The sequence below is a fragment of the Colobus angolensis genome, unplaced genomic scaffold, assembly GCF_000951035.1.
Source record: "Colobus angolensis palliatus isolate OR3802 unplaced genomic scaffold, Cang.pa_1.0 Scaffold22, whole genome shotgun sequence".
Lineage (NCBI taxonomy): Eukaryota > Metazoa > Chordata > Mammalia > Primates > Cercopithecidae > Colobus > Colobus angolensis.
The window spans coordinates 3503241-3523015 of record NW_012115377.1 but is presented as its reverse complement, the minus strand read 5'-3'; the positions used below and the strand labels follow the sequence as shown (position 1 = coordinate 3523015).

General features: G+C 46.0%; 1 protein-coding gene across 5 annotated transcripts in view; it reads right to left on the bottom strand.

The window, feature by feature from the left end:
* Positions 1-19775, bottom strand: part of ACSBG2 (acyl-CoA synthetase bubblegum family member 2) — a 61754-nt gene that overhangs the window by 7277 nt on the left and 34702 nt on the right. For all 5 annotated transcript variants that reach the window (XM_011943524.1, XM_011943521.1, XM_011943519.1 and 2 more), the window contains 5 exons: positions 17652-17801; positions 5760-5927; positions 4192-4373; positions 3852-4085; positions 1484-1701 (listed from right to left, as the gene is read on the bottom strand). In XM_011943524.1, the coding sequence (XP_011798914.1) occupies positions 1484-1701; positions 3852-4085; positions 4192-4373; positions 5760-5927; positions 17652-17801 (952 nt within the window). The remainder of the gene's footprint in view (positions 1-1483; positions 1702-3851; positions 4086-4191; positions 4374-5759; positions 5928-17651; positions 17802-19775) is intronic.

The window sequence follows — 19775 nt, the reverse complement described above, 5'->3', positions numbered from 1 at the left end:
GTGCCTGTAATCCGGGCTACTCGGGAGGCTGAGGCAGGAGAATCACTTGAACCTGGGAGGCGGAGGTTGCAGTGAGCCAAGATTGTGCCACCGCACTCCAGCCTGGGTAACAAAAGTGAAACGCCATCTCAAAAAACCAAAGCAAAACAAAACAAAAACACTAGTGGCCAGGTGCAGTGACTCACACCTATAATCCTGCCACTTTGGGAGGCTGAGGTGAGCAGATCACTTGAGCCCACAAGTGCTAGACTAGCCTGGGCAACATGGTGAAACCGGGTCTCTGCAAAAGAATAGCGGGGTATGGTGGCATGCGCCTGTAATCCTAGTTACTCAGGAGGCTGAGGTGGGAGAATCACCTGAGCCTGGGAAGTCGAGGCCACAGTGAGTCATAATTGGAGACTGTATTCCAGCCTGGCCAACAGAGTGAGACCCTCTCTCAAAAGTAAAATAGTAGCAGCACAGAGGAAAACTCAAGAAAAGAATTTCAAAATTTCTTATGACCTCATTTTGGCACCCAGATCCAGCCATACCTGAATCCAGCTAACCTTTTGGCCAACTGACCTTTTCAGTTATGTTGAGTCAACAGTTTTGCTTCCCCCCCACCCCAAACCTATTTAAAGCCATCTTAAATTGGTTTGGGTAAAAAAGCACTGAGTGTTCTCCATCAGGTTTTGGCAAACTATGGCCCACAGTGGCCAAATCCAGGCCACTATTCAGTTTTGTATGACCAAAAGCTAAAAATGAATTTTATATTTTTAAGTTGTTGGAAGTCAAAAGAAGAATATTTTTGACACATAAAAATTATGACATTCATATTGGCAGCTGGCCACACCCATTCTTTATGTGTTGTCAACAGCTGTTTTTATGCTACAAATCACTGAGTTGAGAAGCTGCAACAGAGACACATTTTGTGAACCCAAAAATATTTGCTAAAGGGCGCTCTTCAGGAAAACTTGGCTTATCCTTGTTCTATACTTTCTTTAATCCTTACAACTCTGTAGATTATTGTCCTCTGAAAATGCAGAGGAAGAAAATGGCACTTTCTTACTCAAACCCATTTGAGCCAGCTTGAATGAGTTTGAGTTAAAAAAAAGTAAAACTGTTGGCTCAATATAACTGAAAAGTTCAAAAGGTCCCTGACTTCAGGTATGGCTGGATCAAGGTGCCAAAATGATGTCACAAGGAATTTCTTTATCCTTCTCTTACTGAGTTTTCCTCTGGGCTGGTGCTATTCTGAAACAGGCTTCAAGGCTTGTCTTTTGCAGGTCCATCCTCCTGAGGGTGGACCATGGGATACCAAGTGACCAAGGGGTAACTGCTGGACAGGAGGATAGAGCTGGGTTGTACAGACTGAGGTGTTTCTGCACAGTTCCTCTTGGAAGATGAGGAACTGGGGGTGGCCTTTGTGCTGGTACGCTGGGCCCTTAAATGTTCAGGGTGGGCCTGCTTGCAGGAGATTCCCAAAGAACTCAGTCCCTGGTACCTTTGATGCGGCCAGTGACATAGAGGAATCCCAGACTGTCCAGCTGGCCCAGATCCCCAGAGTGTAGCCAGCCTTCATCATCGATGGCCTCTGTAGTTTCAGTCTCACTTTCCAGGTAGCCCATGAAGATGTGCCTACCCCAGAGGCAGATCTCCCCAATACCATCCTTGTTCTGCTGGAACAGCATATTCTTGCACCCAGTCAAGATCTTGCCACAGCTGCCAAGGGACAGAAGCAGAGAAACTGAGGCTCATGAGACAAAGTCAGCCACCCAGCTCTGCCTGTATCTTCAGCCTAGACACCTAATACTCTGCTCAACTACAGCAGGCTGGATATGCACCCGAGTGCACAGAAGGAGGTGTTTGCTGCAGTGTTTAATCCAGTGTGTCAGATTCCCAAAGGCTTTGTGAACCCGGAAACCCAGTGGTGGCCGGGTGCGGTGGCTCACACCTGTAATCCTAACGCTTTGGAAAGCCGAGGAGGGAGTATTGCCTGAGCCCAGGAGTTCAAGACCAAGCTGGGCAACATACAGAGACCCGTCTCTACAAAAATAATAAAAAATAAAAGTTGGGCATGGTGGTGCATACCTGTGGTCCCAGCTACTTGGGAGGCTGGGGTGGGAGAATCACCTGAGCCCGGGAAGGTCAAGGCTGCAGTGAGTAGTGATCACACCACTGTACTCCAGCCTGGGCAACAGAGCAAGACTCTATCTCATAAAACAAACAAAAACAAAAAACGAAAGAAAATCCAGCAGCATTTCAGGCGTTTTTTTTGTTGTTTTTTTTTAATCTCCATATATGCCAGCAAAGAAAAAAATGCTTTTGGCTTAAGGATAGGAACAAAAACCCCTCATTTTTAAGAAAACAGATAGGTAGACCTCTCTGCAGTGATTCAGACAGCTAATTTTAAGTATGACAACCAACTACAATCTCTTTAGAGGTAAAAGTTACTTTCATAAAACAGAGTAGCACTATTTGAAATCTGGATTCTTCTTCTTACTTTTCCCCCCCCCCGCCCTAGAGATAGCATTGGCCAGGGCAGTTTTAGGATGCAGGAAAGGAAATATTTTCTCCTTGTGTTGCTGAGATCTCTTTGATTAACTGTTAGCAAGGCCAGTGGTCCCAGGGTTAAATGTAGGTATTCCCCCAGTTAGCAAAAGAAAAAGTGGAGACAGACCTGAGAAATTTAAAATTTACAAAGAGCTGCCTTATGATTTCCCCCACTGAAACATTTTTAGGTATGTAGAAAAATCCAGAAGCCACAAAAGAAAAGATTGATAAGTTCAACCATCTGAATTTGTGACCACAAATTTCTGCAGAGTAAAAAACATCTTAACTAAAATCAGAATACCAATGACAAGCCAGGGGATAAAATATTTGTAACTCATACGAAAGACAAAGGGCTGATTTTCCTAATATGTAAAGAGTGCCAACAAACCAATAATAAAGGGCCCAATAATCTAATTTTTAAAACAGGCAGATAATATTCACAGATAGTTCATAGGAAAGGAAGTACAAATGACTTTTAAGTGTATAAAAAGGCTGGGCATGGTGGTTCATGCCTGTAATCCCAGTGCTTTGGGAGGCTGAGGATTGCTTGAGTCCAGGAGTTCAAGGCCAGCCTAGGCAACATAGCAAAACCCCATCTCTACAAACATTTTTTTTACAAAATTGCCAAGCATGGAGGCTTATGCCTATAGTCCCAGCTAGCTGGGAGGCTGAGGCAGAAGGAATGCTTGAATCCCGAAGTTTGAGGTTACAGCGATCTATGATTGTACCATTGCACTCCAGCCTGGACAACAAAGTGAGACCCTATCTCTAAAAAGATTTTTCAAATAAATTTTTAAAAATAAACATATATGAAAAGATGTTTTTTTCAAACCTCACCCATGCTAAAAGGAGGGAGTCAGGGAGAGACACAGAAGATTCTATGACTATAACTGCTGTCAGATGGGGAGTTGAACCTGAATTTGGTATTCTTAAAGTCTTCTTATCATTGGGTTCAACCTTGCAGCCTAGGGCAAGCTGAGCTTGGGAGAAAGCCAGGAATGGGCCATGGAGGTGTTTTGAGATGGGGGATCATGGGGATGAAAGGTGCTGAGGTCACAGGCGGTGAACTTGGAGGCAGAACTCACAAATGGGAAGACCATGGAATGTTCAGAGAGCCATCCCCCTTATCTGTGGGCTCTCTGACCATCCAGGGTTTCCCATGGTCATGCAGAGTTAGGAGCTGGAGGCTGGAGAAGAGGATCATTCTGGAGACACCACATCAGGATTCCTCTTAACCCAGAGGCCCATCTATATACCCCCCATCCCCCTCTTGACCCCATGTTATGGGAGGAGCGGGGATCTGCCCCGGGGGCTGTTACCTTAGAAGCCTGTAGTTATTCTGGTTGGATATTGTGTGGGGTCCCGAGCTTTCACTCAACCCATACAACTCGCCTATAGGTATGTCCAAGCTTAGAAAGAACTCGGCAGTCTCTTGGTTGAGAGGCACAGCCCCACTGATGAAAGAGTGACAGTGATCCAAGCCAAGGGACGTCTTGACTTTGCTGAACACGAGAGTCTTAGCCACGCGGTAGCTCATGGGAGTATTATATTTCCTGTGAATAAGAATGCCGTCAAGTGGAAAGGGGCTGATGGGACCCTGTGAAGAAGGCTGAGCCTCCTCACCAGCTATCCTCCTAGCCCTCTGGATGCTGCACCTACCCCAACATCTTTTTGGAGTTGACCTTGAAGCCAATGTTTCTTGCCCACACAAACACCTTCTTCTGCAAGCCTGTGGACTTGGCACTATTTTTCTTCACTGTCTCATGTATCTTCTCCCAAATCTGGGGCACTCCCATGAAGACAGTAGGTTTTACCTTCTGTAGAGTATTTACCAAGGTGCCCTGTACGGAACGAAGCTAGGTTAGCCACAGCAGGGCCTTCCATGCACCAGGGATGTCCATCTCTCCCGATCCACCCAACTCTGCCCAAGAGAACATTCCTTCACCGATCAGATCATGTAGGGCTCCCAGCCCAAACGAGACAATCCACTGGCTGGGTTGGCCAATCAGATTTTTGCACTCTCTCTAGGGATTTGATGAGAAGCACAAACTGGTAAAATATTTTTGGAAGGTAACATGACAGTACTATTAACATTTTAAATGCAACCTGTCAACTTCACTTCTGTGGGTGAAGGAATTCAGCTGAAGGAAAGACTCAGACACACAAAGAAACACATTCAAGGTGTTCTTTGCACACTGTTTTGTAACAGAATGGAAACAGCTTACAGGTTCAATGACAAGGGGTTGGCTAAAGAAACTGTGGTCCAAGCATGCAGTGGAATATTGTACAACTGTTAAAAAAGGATGCAAGATTCTCCCCCAAAGAGACCTATAGGTTCAATGCAATCCCTATCAAAATCTAGGCAGGTTTTTGTCTGTTTGTTTTGTTTTGTTTTTAAATACAAATTGACAAGCCGACTTTAAAATTTATATAGAAATGCAGAGGACCTACAATAGCCAAAGCAATTCTGGAAAAGAAAGACAAAATTGGAGGACTTACTACCTGATTTTAAAATTTATTCTAAAGTAGGGTGAACAACCATCCTGGTTTACTGCAGAACTGCAGGGGTATCTGAAATGTGAAACTTTCTGTTTTAAAACTGGGGAAGTCTCAGGCAAACCAGGAAAAGTTAGCCATCCTGCTATCAAGCTAGTGTGATCAAGTCAGTGTGGCTTTGGTATAAAGACAGAAATGCAGATCAGTGGAACAAAATAGAAGATCCAGAAACAAAACCTTACATTTATGATCAATTGATTTTTTTTTTTTTTTTTTGAGACGGAGTCTCGCTCTGTCGCCCAGGTTGGAGTACAGTGGCCGGATCTCAGCTCACTGCAAGCTCCGCCTCCTGGGTTTACGCCATTCTCCTGCCTCAGCCTCCTGAGTAGCTGGGACCACAGGCGCCCGCCACCTCGCCCGGCTAGTTTTTTGTATTTTTTTAGTAGAGATGGGGTTTCACCGTGTTAGCCAGGATGGTCTCGATCTCCTGACCTCGTGATCCGCCCGTCTCGGCCTCCCAAAGTGCTGGGATTACAGGCTTGAGCCACCGCACCCGGCCCACCTGGTCTTGTTTTTAATGCTTCTAAATAGAGCATTAAGATGAGGGCAGAGGAAAAACCGTTAGACCTGGGGCCTCACCCAAAAAATCTGTTGAATGATTAACAACTATCTACTCACCTGGGCTGCCCAAGAGCATGAAGGGGGAGCCCCAGGTCCCTACTCGATCTTACCTTGAGAGCATCTGCTTGAGCAAAGTATGTGAGCGCCCCAATCTTTATGGGTACCCAGATGTCCAACATCTGTGCTGCAATGTGGCTCAGTGGGAGGTAGCTGACTACCGTCTCATGCTTTTCTGTCAGTTTAAAGTCCTTTGCCACTGTTCCTGCCATCCATGTGATCTGTAACATAAGGGACAATCCAAGGTGCCTCGCCCTCATAGAAGGGCCATTTTATTTTTAAATTTTTATGTATTTATTTTTCAGACAGGACCTCACTCTGTCACCCAGACTCAGTGGTGTGATCACAGCTCACTGCAACCCCAAACTCCTGGGTTTAAGGGATCATCCCATCTCAGCCTCTTGTGTAGCTGGGACTGCAGGCACATACCACCACATCCAGGTAATTTTTTTTTTAAACTTTTTTTTTTGTAGAGAGGGGAACTCACTATGTTTTCCAGCTTGGCCTCAAACTCCTGGCCTCCAACGACCTCCCGCCTCAGCCTCCCAAAGTGCTAGGATTATAGGTGTGACTGACCATGCCCAGCCTGGAGGGCCCTTTTAAATATATTTAGCTAAACACATTAATTAAGTAAACACTTACAAAGCACCTACTATGACCAAGACACTGTTTGCATACTTTACAAACAGCAAGTCATTGAATCATCATAACACCTGGGGGTCAGTAACTATAATTCTCCCGAAATTTTTGGAGCTTCCCCCAAAAAATCTGTCAAATGATTCACAACCATCTACTCATCTGGGCTGCCCAAGAGGATGAAGTGGGGGCCCCAGGTCCTTACTTGATCTTACCTTGACAGCATCTGCTTAAGCCTAAAGTATATGAGTGCCCCGATCTTTACGGGTACCCAGATGTCCATCGTCTGTGCCGCAATCTAGCTGAGTGCGTGTGTGTTGCTTTTTCATAAGTCAGTATAAGGCATCTTGGATTGTCCCTTACGTTACAGATCACGTGGATGGCAGGAGCAGTGGCAAAGGATTTTAAACTGACAGAAAAGCATGAGACGGTGGTCAGCTACCTCCCACTCAGCCACATTGCAGCACAGATGATGGACATCTGGGTACTCATGAAGATTGGGGCGCTCACTTACTTTGCTCAAGCAGATGCTCTCAAGGTAAGATCGAGTAAGGACCTGGATCCCCCACTTCATCCTCTTGGGCAGCCCAGGTGAGTAGATGGCTGTTAATCATTCAACAGATTTTTTGGGTGAAGCCCCAGGTCTAACGGTTTTTTTAATCAGGGAGAATTATGTGAAAACAGAAGCACAGAGCCCTTAACTAACTTGCCTGAAGTTAGGGGGGTTGCAAAATTTAGCAGGCAGCTTTAGGAGTAGGGAGGTTGCAGACCCTCTTGGGTCCAATGACAAAACTCAGAAAACCGAAGGATTCAGCAAGTGTCCCAGAGTCAAACCCTGACTCCACTGTTTGCTAGACATTTGGGCTATTTACTTAAAATCCCTTGTGGCCTTTCTTGCCTCATCTTTAAAGTGGGGGCAGAGGCTTCTCAGGTCCAATATAGAACTATGGAACCAACATGGTCAAACAAACAAAAAGGCTACCCATAATCCCATCATATAAACACCCCAGCAATTAGCATTATTAGCATTTTTCTTTCTCCAATGCATATATGGATGTAAAGTTTTAGTGTACCTATAATTTTGTCACCTATAGTTCTCACTAGTGTCATAAATACCTGGTAAATAGTTACTTCGTTAATCCAGCCACCCAGACCTCCTCACTGTTCCTCCAATGTATCAGGCATGGTCCAGCCTCAGGGCCTTTGCACTGGCTATTCCCTCTGCCTGGAATGCTCTTTCTTCAGCCTTTTCCGTCACCACCCTACACCCCCATGGCTGGCTACTTCTTGAACATTAAGTCTCAGCTCAAATGGCACCTCCTTAGAAGGGCCATCTCACACCATCTAAGGTGAAAGTGCCACTGACTGCCTAAGCCTCTACGCACCATGTCACGCAAGCTGAATGTTTTCTTTTTTTTATTGTTTTTTTTTGAGATGGAGTCTTGCTCTGTCCCCCTGGCTGGAGTGCAGTGGCGTGATCTTGACTCACTGCAAGCTCTGCCTCCCGGGATCAGCCATTTCCCTGCCTCAGCCTCCTGAGTAGCTGGGACTACAGGCGCCCGCCACTGCGCCTGGCTAATGTTTTGTATTTTTAGCAGAGACGGGGTTTCACCGTGGTCTCGATCTCCTGACCTTGTGATCCGCCCACCTCAGCCTCCCAAAGTGCTGGGATTACAGGTGTGAGCCACCGCACATGGCCGAATGTTTCCATTTGTTAATTTCTTATCTGTTCCCAAGGTCCAAATTGAGTCTGTCTTGTTCGCTGCTGTATCCCCTGTTCCTGGAATGTTCCCCAGTACATACTAGGTGCTCAATGAATTTTTGTCGAATGAATGAGGAAATAGAAGGAAAGGTTAACTAGAATAAAGGACATACAGCAGTCAGCCCAAAATGTCCCTCAAGGCTAGTTCCACTTCTTTCCCTGGGCTCAGGATGAAGGCTCCCATAAACCTTGCCATGCATAGTCCAGGGTTCAAGGAACCTAGCACACTTTTGTTGAGAGAAGGGGCTTGGTGTGTGTAGTCTGTGACGTACAATGGTTTAGACACTCCTGGTTCAGATTTCAGTTCAGAGCTTCCCTTGCTCTGTGATCCTGACCAAGTAATTTCCTCTGTCTGAGCCTCAGTTTTCTCATCTGTAAAAGGGTTAGTGACAAAATTTTCCTGATGGGGTTTTACTGAGGGGTTAAAATGTGTTTATCTGAGCATAGAACATAGTGTTCCATACATGTTAGAAACACTGAGCTGCAGACATCTGGAGAGAATCTAAGGCTACCTTTAACTTCTTGCTATAAACATGATGATGAGACAGGGCCTTACTCTGTCACCCAGGCTGGAGTGCAGTGGCAGCATCATAGCTCACTGCAACCGCGAACTCCTGGGCTCAAGGGATCTTCTTGCTTCAGCCTCCTGAGTAGCTGGGACTACAGGCATGTGCCACCATGCCCAGCTAATTTTTAAAACATTTTTTGTAGAGATGGGGTCTTGCTGTGTTTCCCAGGCTTCTCTCAAACAATCCTGGCCTCAAGCAATCCTCCTGCCTCGGCCTCCCAAAGTGCTGGGATTACATACGTAAGCCACTGCACCCAGCCAAATACAATATCAATAGCTATCCTTGACATGGCTTCCTATATGCCAGGCATTGTTCTAAGCATTTTATGTCTATGTGGTAGATTAAACAGAGCTGCAAATTCTCTGCTACTCCTCCATTCTGAGGTGGAATTTGTTTCTCTTTCCTCTGGGACAAAATTGGTCCAGTGATTTGTTTTGACTGACAGAAAGGAGCAGAAGGGACGCTGTGGAAATTCTGGGACTGACAAATCTTTGGGATCACTTGCTGTTGGGGGAGCCAGCCATCATGTTGAGAAGTTCAAGAGTGATGACCGGGCGTGGTGGCTCACGCTTGTAATCCCAGCACTTTGGGAGGCCAAGGCGGGCGGATCACCTGAGGTCAGGAGTTCGAGACCAGCCTGGCCAATGAGGTGAAACCCCGTCTCTACTAATAATACAAAAATTAGCTGGGTGTGTTGGCACACGCCTGTAATCCCTGCTACTCGGGAGGCTGAGGCAGGGGAATCCCTTGAAATTGGGAGGCAGAGGTTGCAGTGAGCCGAGATTGTGCCACTGCACTCCAACCTGGGCGACAGAGCAGACTCTGCCTCAAAAACAAAAAAGTTCCAGAGTGATGTCCTCATGTTGGTCCTGTAAGTCACCCATGGACAGCATGACCCTGCCCAGAGCCCTGTGGCCTGGGCTCAGCCTGGCTGACAAGTGTCATCTTCCCTATTGTGGAAAGCCTTGTGGTTTAGAATCAGAAGGATATGAATGAGAATCTGCCACTTGCTAACAGTGTAATTGATATATGATGGCCACAAGGGACATCAGATGTCAGTTTTCAGGAAGAAGATCAAAGTTACTGGTGAATGGATATGTTTTGAACTGAAAATGGAGGAAAGAGAGGCAGGACCTGTTGGAGTGCCCACAGGAAGAAGCTGCGGCATAGAAAAGGAAAGCTGCAAGGAACTGGCAAAAATCAGCTCCTGAGGAACTCAGAGCCCCATGGAAAGGATAGGTGGGAGTGCTTCTTTGCTCCCCACTCCCCCTTGATAATCTCCTGGTCACTAAATGGTCAGGGAGCTCCTCTGCCCTTGCAACCCAGGCCAACACCGTGGGTGCTGGTTAGAGAACTTCCCAGGGACAGAGAACCAGGTGGTCAGTTCACACAGGCATGCTCACACTCCCCTCAGACCTGAACTGAGACAGCAGGCACCATACCGGTTGTGCACCTATGGTGCCACTGCCCTGCCTGGGGGTTCTCTGCCTTTGACCCACTGCATCACCAGATTCCCCACAAACATACCCCACAACCTGCTGTGACTTTGGCAAGCACAGGGGACCAGTGAGCCTCTGGGGGGCTGCAGGATCCCTGAAGATCTAACCCTTGGCATGGGTAGCCCCTAAAAGAGGAGGAGAACGCAGCCCACCAAAGCCCCCCTTGGAACAAAGGAAATGTGGGTGTGGCACAAGCCACTGGAGTGGGCAGCACCTGTGCCTGGGAAAAGACATGGACAAGGGGTCATTTCCCACCTCCCCTCCCACCGCACACTGCTGCCAGGAACCAAAGGATGAAGCCTTTATAAACAGAAGATTGTGAGCCCCATGACAGGGTGTGATAGAGAAGCGGACTGCATTCCTGCTGGCTCAGGACAAGGAACTGGTGTACTCCCTGCCACTACCCCTGAGACCTCAGTGCGCCCCATCATGATCTCTTCCTGCTACCTCCCCATCAGGGTATGCATGCCTACTTGGCACCAGCCTACCTGCTGGTTCTAATTTTTAAGTGCCATCTACTGGACTGCAGCCTGTACTGCACCACCAAACAAAAATCTTGCTACTGGAAGGGTTTATTGACAGTGCATGAGATGAGCCTCCTGAGACCTCCACACCCTCAGTCCTGCAGGAGATAGTGTTGGCTCTTACGTCCATTACATCATTACAACAAGAAGCATCTGAGACAGCCACTGCATAACCATGGAACCCATACAGACCTTAACCACTGCACAGAAGCTGTCCACAACCATGGAATCCATACAGACCTTAGCCACTGCATAGAAGCTATCCACAACCATGGAACCCATACAGACCTTTGGCCTCCAAAAGCACTCAGAGGCAATGCCATACAGTCATACACAACATATGCCACAGCCATACCCTCAAGGGAAACTAGAATTTAAAAATACAAAAGCCGCATCCAAACAATAGAAGATTCAAAAATAAGAAGTGACAGCTCCCTCAGATAAGAACGAATCAGTGCAAGAACTCTGGCAGTAGAAAAAGCCAGAGTATTTCAGCAGCTCCAAAGAATCTCACTAGTTCTCTAGCATTGGGTCCTCACCAGATTGAAATGTTTGAAATGACAGATAAAGAATTCAAAATATACGTTGCAAGGAAACTTAATGAGATCCAAGAGAAAGTTGGAATCTAATATAAGGAAACTCAAAAAACACTTCAATATATGAAATACAACATAGATATATTAAGAAAAAACCAAATTGAACTTCTGGAATTGAAAAATTCACTCCAGAAATTTAAAAATATACTTAGACTAGACCAAGCAGAAGAAAGAATTCCAGAGCTTGAAGAATGATCTTTCAAACAACTCAGACAAAAGTAAAGAAAAAAGAAATAAAGAAAAACAAAGTATTTGAGAAATATGGGATTATGTAAAGCAACCAAACCTATGACTTAAATGTATTCCTGAGAGAAAAGAAGAAAAAGTATGCAACTTAGAAAATTTCCCTAATCTTGCTAGAGAGGTCAACATCTAGATGTGAGAAATCCAGAGAACTCCTGTGAGATGCTATACAATATGGCCACCCCCAAGGCATATAGTCATCAGACCAAGGTCAATATGAAAAAAAATCTTAAAGGCAGCTAGAGAAAAGGGCCAAATTACATATAAAGGAAATTCCATCAGACATACAGTGGATTTCTTAGAAGAAACCTTACAAGCAGAAGAGATTGGGAGCCCATTTTTAGCCTTCTTAAAGAAAAATAAATGCCAGCCAATAATTTTATATCCCACCAAACTAAGTTTCATAAATGGGAAATAAATATTTCTCAGACAAGCAAATGTAAAGGAATTTGTCATCACTAGATCAGCCTGAAAAGAAATGCTCAAAGGAGTTCTAAACATGAAAACAAAAGAACAATACTTGCTACCATAAAAGTACATGTAAGTACAAAGCCCACAGACCCTATAAAGCAACTACACAATCAACACTACAAAGCATCTAGCTAAAAACACTATGACAGGAACAAAACCTCACGTATCAATATTAACCTTGAACATAAACATCCTAAATACAGCACTTAAAACACATAGAGTGACAAATTTGATTAAAAAAAATAAAAAAGGCCGGGCGTGGTGGCTCAAGCCTGTAATCCCAGCACTTTGGGAGGCCGAGACGGGCGGATCACGAGGTCAGGATATCGAGACCATCCTGGCTAACCCAGTGAAACCCTGTCTCTACTAAAAAATACAAAAAACTAGCCGGGCAAGGTGGTGGGCACCTGTAGTCCCAGCTACTCGGGAGGCTGAGGCAGGAGAATGGCGTAAACCCGGGAGGCGGAGCTTGTAGTGAGCTGAGATCCGGCCACTGCACTCCAGCCTGGGCGACAGAGTGAGACTCTGTCTCAAAAAAAAAAAAAAAAACACAAAAAGACCCAACCTGCTGCTGCCTTCAAGAGACCCATCTCACATGTAATGACACTCAGAGGCTCAAAGTAAAGGGATGGAGAAAGATCTATCATGCAAATAGAAAACCAGATGAGAGGGTGCTATTGTTTTATCTGATAAAACAGTTTGTAACCTAATGACAGTTAAAAAAAAAAAAAAAGAAAGGCATTATATAATGATAAAGGGTTAAATTCAACCAGAAGATCTAACCATCCTCCCAACATCAGAGCACCCAGATTTATAAGACAAGTACTACTAGACTTAAGAAAAGAGATAGCCATACAATAATTGTGAGGGACTTCAACACCCCACTGACAGAATTAGACAGAACATTGAGCCAGAAAATAAAGAAATTCTAGACTAAATTGGACAGTTGACCAAATGGACCTAATAGACATCTTCAGAATACTCCACCCAGTGACCACTGAATATACATTTTTCTCATCTGCACATGGAACATTCTCTAAGATTAACGACATGCTTTGCCACAATGAAAGTCTTAATAAATTAAAAAAATCAAAATCATATCAAGCATCTTCTCAGACCACAGTGGAATGCAATTAGAAATCAATACGAACAGGAACCCTCAAAACCACACAAATACGTGAAAACTAAGCAACTTGCTCCTTAATGACTTTTAGGTAAACAAATTAAGGAAGCAATAAAAAAATCTTTGAAACAAATGAAAATAAAGATACTTTTTAAGTGCGCTTTATTCCTGGGATGCAAGGATGGTTCAACATACACAAATCAATAAATGTGATTCATCACATACACAGAATTAAAACCAAAAGCCATATGATTATCTCAATGGCTGCAGAAAAAGCATTTGACAAAATCCAACATTTTTTATGATAAAAACCCTCAACAAACTAGGCATCAAGGAATATACCCCAAAATAATAAGAGCTGTCTATGACAAACCTGCAGCAAACATCATACTGAATGGGCAAAAGTTGGAAGCATCCCCTCTAAGAACTGAAACAAGACAAGGATATTCACTTTCACCACTGCTAGTCAACATAGTACTAGAAGTCCTAGCCAGAGCAATCAGGCACAAACGAGAAATAAAAGATGTACGAGGCTGGGTGCGGTGGCTCACACCTGTAATCCCAGCACTTTGGGAGGCCGAGGCGGGTGGATCACAAAGTCAAGAGATTGAGACCATCCTGGCTAACATGGTGAAACCCCATCTCTACTAAAAATACAACAACAAAAAAAAATTAGCCGGGCGTGGTGGCGGGTGCCTGTAGTCCCAGCTACTCCAGAGGTTGAGGCAGGAGAATGGCGTGAACCCGGGAGGTGGAGCTTGCAGTGAGCCGAGATCGCGCCACTGCACTCTAGCCTGGGCGACAGAGCGAGACTCCATCTCAAAAAAATAAATAAATAAATAAAAATAAAAATAAACAATGGAGAAGGACATCCTATTCAATAAATGGTGCTGGGAAAACTGGCTAACCATGTGCAGAAAAATGAAGAAACTCGAAGAAAACCTAGGAAAAATTCTTCTGGACATGGGCCTAGGCAAAGAATTTATGACTAAGACCACGAAAGCAAATGCAAGAAAAACAGACATGGACAACTGGGACTTAAACTCAAGAGCTTCTGCACAGCAAAAGAAGCAATTAACAGAGTAAAGACAACCTACAGAATAGGAGAAAATATTTGCAACTATACGTCCAATAAAGGACTAATATCGGCCAGGTGCTGTGACTCACGCCTGTAATCACTTTGGGAGGCTGAGGTGGGTGGATCACTTGCAGTCAGGAGTTTGAGACCAGCCTGCCCAACATAGTGAAGCCCCATCTCTACTAAAAATACAGAAATGAGCCAGGCGTGGCGGTGGGTGCCTGTAATCCCAGCTGCTTGGAAGGCTGAGACAGGAGAATCGCTTAAACCTGGAAGGTGGACATTGCAGTGTGCCGAGATAGTGTTCACTGCACTCCAACCTGGATGACAGAGCAAGAGTCTGTTTAAAAAAAAAAGGACTAATATCCAGAATCTATAAGGAACTTAAATCAACAAGAAAAAAATAAAACAGCCCCATTAAAAAGTGGGCAGTCTTGCTTCAGGATGTATGCTTATAACCCCTGTGCTGGGAGAATGTCTTAGCAGACATGCAGCTACTAGGAGCATAAATACTAGCCAGCGTAGAGGGGAATATCCTGTTTAATCAGATTTCTTTCATTCATTCATTTCCCAAAAGTGGATTGAGTCCTCCTGCCCACCAGGCCCTGCAGTTACAGTAGTGAATAAGACAGACAACCCCTGACCTCAAGGAGCTGATGTTCCTGATAAACAAATGAGCATATAATATGTCAGTGTTAAAAAATTCTAAGGAAGAAAAGAAGTAGCCAAACGAGAATTAGGGAGTAAGGGGGTGGTTTATTGTTTGCTATTTCAAACATGGCAGTTAGGGAGGGCTTCACTGAAGAAGTGACGCTGAACAGAGACCCACCCGAAGGAGGGGAGGGAACAAGCTGTGTGGCTATCTAGGGAAAAAACTTCCCACCAAGCTCATGCAAAGACCTCGAGGCAGGGCTTGTCTAGCTGTGTTGGAGGAACAGTGAGGAGGACGGTGTGGCTAGAACAGAATGAGGAAGGGGGAGAGAGGGTGGAGAAGAGAGGAGGAAGGGGAAGGGCCTAGGCTTGCAGGGCCTTGTGGGCCTCAGGAGGACCTGGGCTTTTACCTGGAGGGAGATGGGAGCCATGGCAGGCTGCGGACAGAGGAGGAATGGGACCTGACTCAGGTGCTGACAGGCGCCCTCTGGTGGCTGTAGAGAGGATAGACGGGGGTAAGGGTGGGAGTTGGGTGGGAGGCGGGTAACAGGATAGGGTGAAAGCAACCACACAGATCCAGGGGAGCGATGACGGAGACTGGACCAAAAATAATTTTTCTCTATCATGCATCATACAGTTGAGTCCAAGGGCTTCTGTAATGTCTGAACTTTTCTTTTCTTTTCTTTTCTTTTTTTTTGTTTTTTTGAGACAGAGTCTCGCTCTGTTGCCCAGGCTGGAGTGCTGTGGCCGGATCTCAGCTCACTGCAAGCTCCGCCTCCCGGGTTTACGCCATTCTCCTGCCTTAGCCTCCTGAGTAGCTGGGACTACAGGCGCCCGCCACCTTGCCCGGCTAGTTTTTTGTATTTTTAGTAGAGATGGGGTTTCACGGTATTAGCCAGGATGGTCTCGATCTCCTGACCTCATGATCTGCCCGTTTCGGCCTCCCAAAGTGTTGGGATTACAGGCTTCAGCCACTGCGCCCGGCATGAACTTTTCATTTTTACTCCAGCGATTTATTGCCAAACTTGAAGCCTGCTTTCCTTGTTGTTATAGCAAAATATATTTATGCATCAAATTTTACAGGAAGCCGAGTTTTAATTTACATATAGACCTTCGTCCTGGGCCCACGATGTTGCTCAAACAGACAGTATGGGAGGGTAAAAGCCATAGTTGTAGAAAAATCAGAAAACTTCTGAGAGAGCTTGAGCTAAGATTCAGGAGGAGGAAAGGAGTTCTGCAAGAAGGAGACAGTGTTGGCGAAAGATTTGGATTCATGTTAAAATGAGAAATTCAGAAAAGATTTCCAAGGTGTGGATCTAGGATCGGGACCTCCAGACCCAGGGGGATGATCCTAGTCCCACACCTTGCTATACAGCACTAGCTGAGACAGTGTGTTAAGGAAGTGGAGGCTGACTTTTGCAATCTTCCACTGCTGACCTTCCATGGGCCAGGCCCTCTGCCAGAATTGGGCACTCTACTCTCCCCATTGTACAGATGGGCAAACTGACACACAGTTTGATGATGTCATATGACCAATGGCACACCAGCGTATATTGTTACTTACAAGTAGCAAAGCCAGGATTCCAACACTGAGGTTGTCAGACACCAGTGTGTGCTGGTAACTATTACCCTAGGCTGAGGTGGGGGCAGGGAAGCATTTATAAAGTAGAAATGTTTCATTTAAAAACCAGCAGGCTAGGCGCGGTGGCATGCACCTGTAGACCCAGCTACTTGGGAGGCTGAGGCAGAAGGATCACTTGAGCCTGTGAGTCTGAAGCTTAAGTGCACGATGACTGTGCCTCTGAGTAGTCACTGCACTCCAGCCTGGGCAACATGGCAAGATCCCATCTCTAAAAACAATTTAAAAATAGACCAGGTGCAGTGGCTCATGTCTGTAATCCCAACACTTTGGGAGGCCAAGGCCGGCAGATGACTTGAGGTCAGGAGTTTGAGACCAGCCGGATCAACATGGTGAAACTCCATCTCTACCCAAAATGCAAAAAATTAGTTGGGTGTGGTGGCACTGGCTTGTAGTCCCAGATACTCAGGAGGCTGAGGCATGAGAATTGCTTGAACCCAGGAGACAGGGGTTGCAGTGAGTGGAGTGCCACTGCACTCCAGCCTGGGGAACAGAGCCAGACTCAGTCTCAAAATAAATAAATAAATAAAACACACACATACGCAAACATAACTGAAGAATAAAGTAGGCTGGGCATGGTGGCTCATGCCTGTAATCCCAGCACTTTGGGAGGCCAAGGTGGTGGATCACCTGAGGTCAGGAGTTCAAGACCAGCCTGGCCAACTTGGTGAAACTCTGTCTCTACTAAACATGCAAAAATTAGCCGGGCGTGGTGGTGGGTGCCTGTAATCCCAGCTACTTGGGAGGCTGAGGCAGGAAAATCACTTGAACAGAGGCAGAGGTTGCCGTGAGCTGAGATTGTGCAACTACACTGCAGCCTGGGTGACAGAGCAAGACTCCATCTCAAACACACACACACACACACACACACACACACACACACACACACACCTTCCTGACTTACACAGAGGAATCATCCTTGTCTGTTGGGTGCATACCCTGCCAGACATTTTTCTGCTTTTGACATGGCCAGCATTCCTTGATCTGAATCACTGCACTCTGCTGCCCCCTAGTGAAGCAACTACACTACTCTCTAACCCCCAGTGGTGAAGGAGCCACTGCGTGCTAGACCCTGAATGCCACCCTGCCCCTGGAAGCCAACAGGAGAAACAGCCCAAAGGCCACCACTCCAGAGCAAAGGGACTTTGGCGTACGTTGTCATGACTGAGCATCACTCCCTTGGGCATGCCTGTGGTCCCGGAAGTGTAGATGAGCACTGCGCATTGATTCGCCTTCTGGCTCTTGATGACCTGCTCCAGTTGGGTGTCAGCAATGCTTCTGCCAAGTTCCATGAAATCATCCCACTGTGGACAGAAAAGACAAACGGAGGATGAGAAGGCAGTCAGGGGTCCTCTTCCCCAGCCAGATGTCGTCCTATCAGCTTTTCCTAAAGAATGATCCTCAGCAGTGGAAGGGCTTAGGATGTGCCAGTCCTGACACCTCTTACGAAAGTCCCAAGATATTTGCTTCCAGTCCTGCCACTTCCTCGCAGTGTCACCAAGCCACTTAAGCACCCTGTGCTTCAGTTTCCTCATTTGTAAAATGGGAATGATGTCAGGACGCAACTCCTTGGGCTGTTCTAAGCAGTAAGAGAGTTAATATATGCAAAGTGCTCAGAACAGTAGTTGGCAGGTGGTAAGTACTCTATGGAGTTAGGTATTATTTGTTTGCTGCCCTCCCAAATTCCGCTACCCACCCCCAACTTCTTAGGCACCAATTGGATGGGGCTGACTTCACCCACAGATCCAGAAGTCAACCCTAATTGGTTCAAACTATTCTATCAGCCTGGGTTATGGTGATTGGGTCAAGTCTGGACATGTGACCTCAAGTGGTCCAATCACAGTGAAGATGAAGACTTGACCTGGGAATTCTCAGACACAGGCTGTGGATGTGAATGACTCAAGATGTAGCTCTAGGAGCTACTGAACCCTCTCAGGACTATGTGAGAAAGCAAGGCTGGAGTGGAGCTAAGAAATAGAAAAAGGAAAATAGAGCCTGGGCACATTCTTTGAGCTCCTGGTTCCAGCCATGCCTGAAATCCACACTCTGAACTGTAGTTGTGTGGGCCAACAAATTATCTTTTTTTTTTTTTTTTTTGGCTTAAGCCATTTGGGGTCAGACTTTTGTCACTTAAGACCAAAGGCATCCTTATTGATAATTGATACATTGCCTCATTCTGGCAGATGAAGGAGCTGAGGCTCAGGGGTGGTAGATTACTTACCCGTGTCAGATTACTTAAGGCAAGTGAAGAGAGGAGTTAGCATTCAAACCCAAGGTCTGACTCCAGAGCCTGTGCTCTTAACTGTGACAGAATTCGGTGCCTCAAAGTGAACTCTTGGGTTGTATAGACTGAGCATCACATGGGATCTGCAGGAATTCTACCACTGAACCCCCAACAAGGCTCTGGATGAGGGCGATGTGCTGACTTAAAGATGGAGGCCCCTCGGCCGGGCACGGTGGCTCACACCTATAATCCCAGCACTTTGGGAGGATCACAAGGTCAGGAGTTCGAGACCAACCTGGCCAGCATGGTGAAACCCTGTCTCTACTAAAAATAAAAAAATTAGCTGGGCATGGTGGCAGGTGCCTGTAATCCCAGCTCCTTGGGTTGCTGAGGTAGGAGAATTGCTTGAACTGGGGAGGTGGAGGTTGCAGTGAGCCGAGATCACGCCACTGCACTCCAGCCTGGGCAACAGAGTGAGACTCCATCTCAAAAAAAACAAAAAAAAAATAGAGGCTCCTCAAAGTCCTCCACAAATGGCCAGTGTTGCCTGAAACCTGCCCAGGGTGATGCTGGCTTCGTCTTGAGGCCTTTTGCCCAGATAATCTCTAACAGGGTAGGGCGAGGGCGAGAGAAAGAGCACACACAAGCCCTCTGGGGGAACCTGTCCTTTCTCAGAGATGCCCCTAGGTCTCCCTACAAAGGGTGTTCCCTCAAAGGCTGGTAGAAGACCCCCCCCTTCAACAGCCACAGATGACTGGATTGGGATGGGCACCAGACCTATGCTGGTCCAATCCAATCCCCTCTCTTGGAGATCTGGGTATTGGGCACACAGATACCACACATCACAACTGGCACAGTTCATTGTCTTACTCTGCCATTTTTCTTCCCAAATGTCACAGTTGACTTTCTCAGTGTCATTCTTTTTTGCTCATTTCTGGGTCCTAAACTGAATCTTTTTTTTTTTTTTTCTTTTTTTCTTTTGAGACAGAGTCTTGCTCTGTCACCCAGGCTGGAGTGCAATGGCGTGATCTCAGCTCACTGCAACCTCCACCTC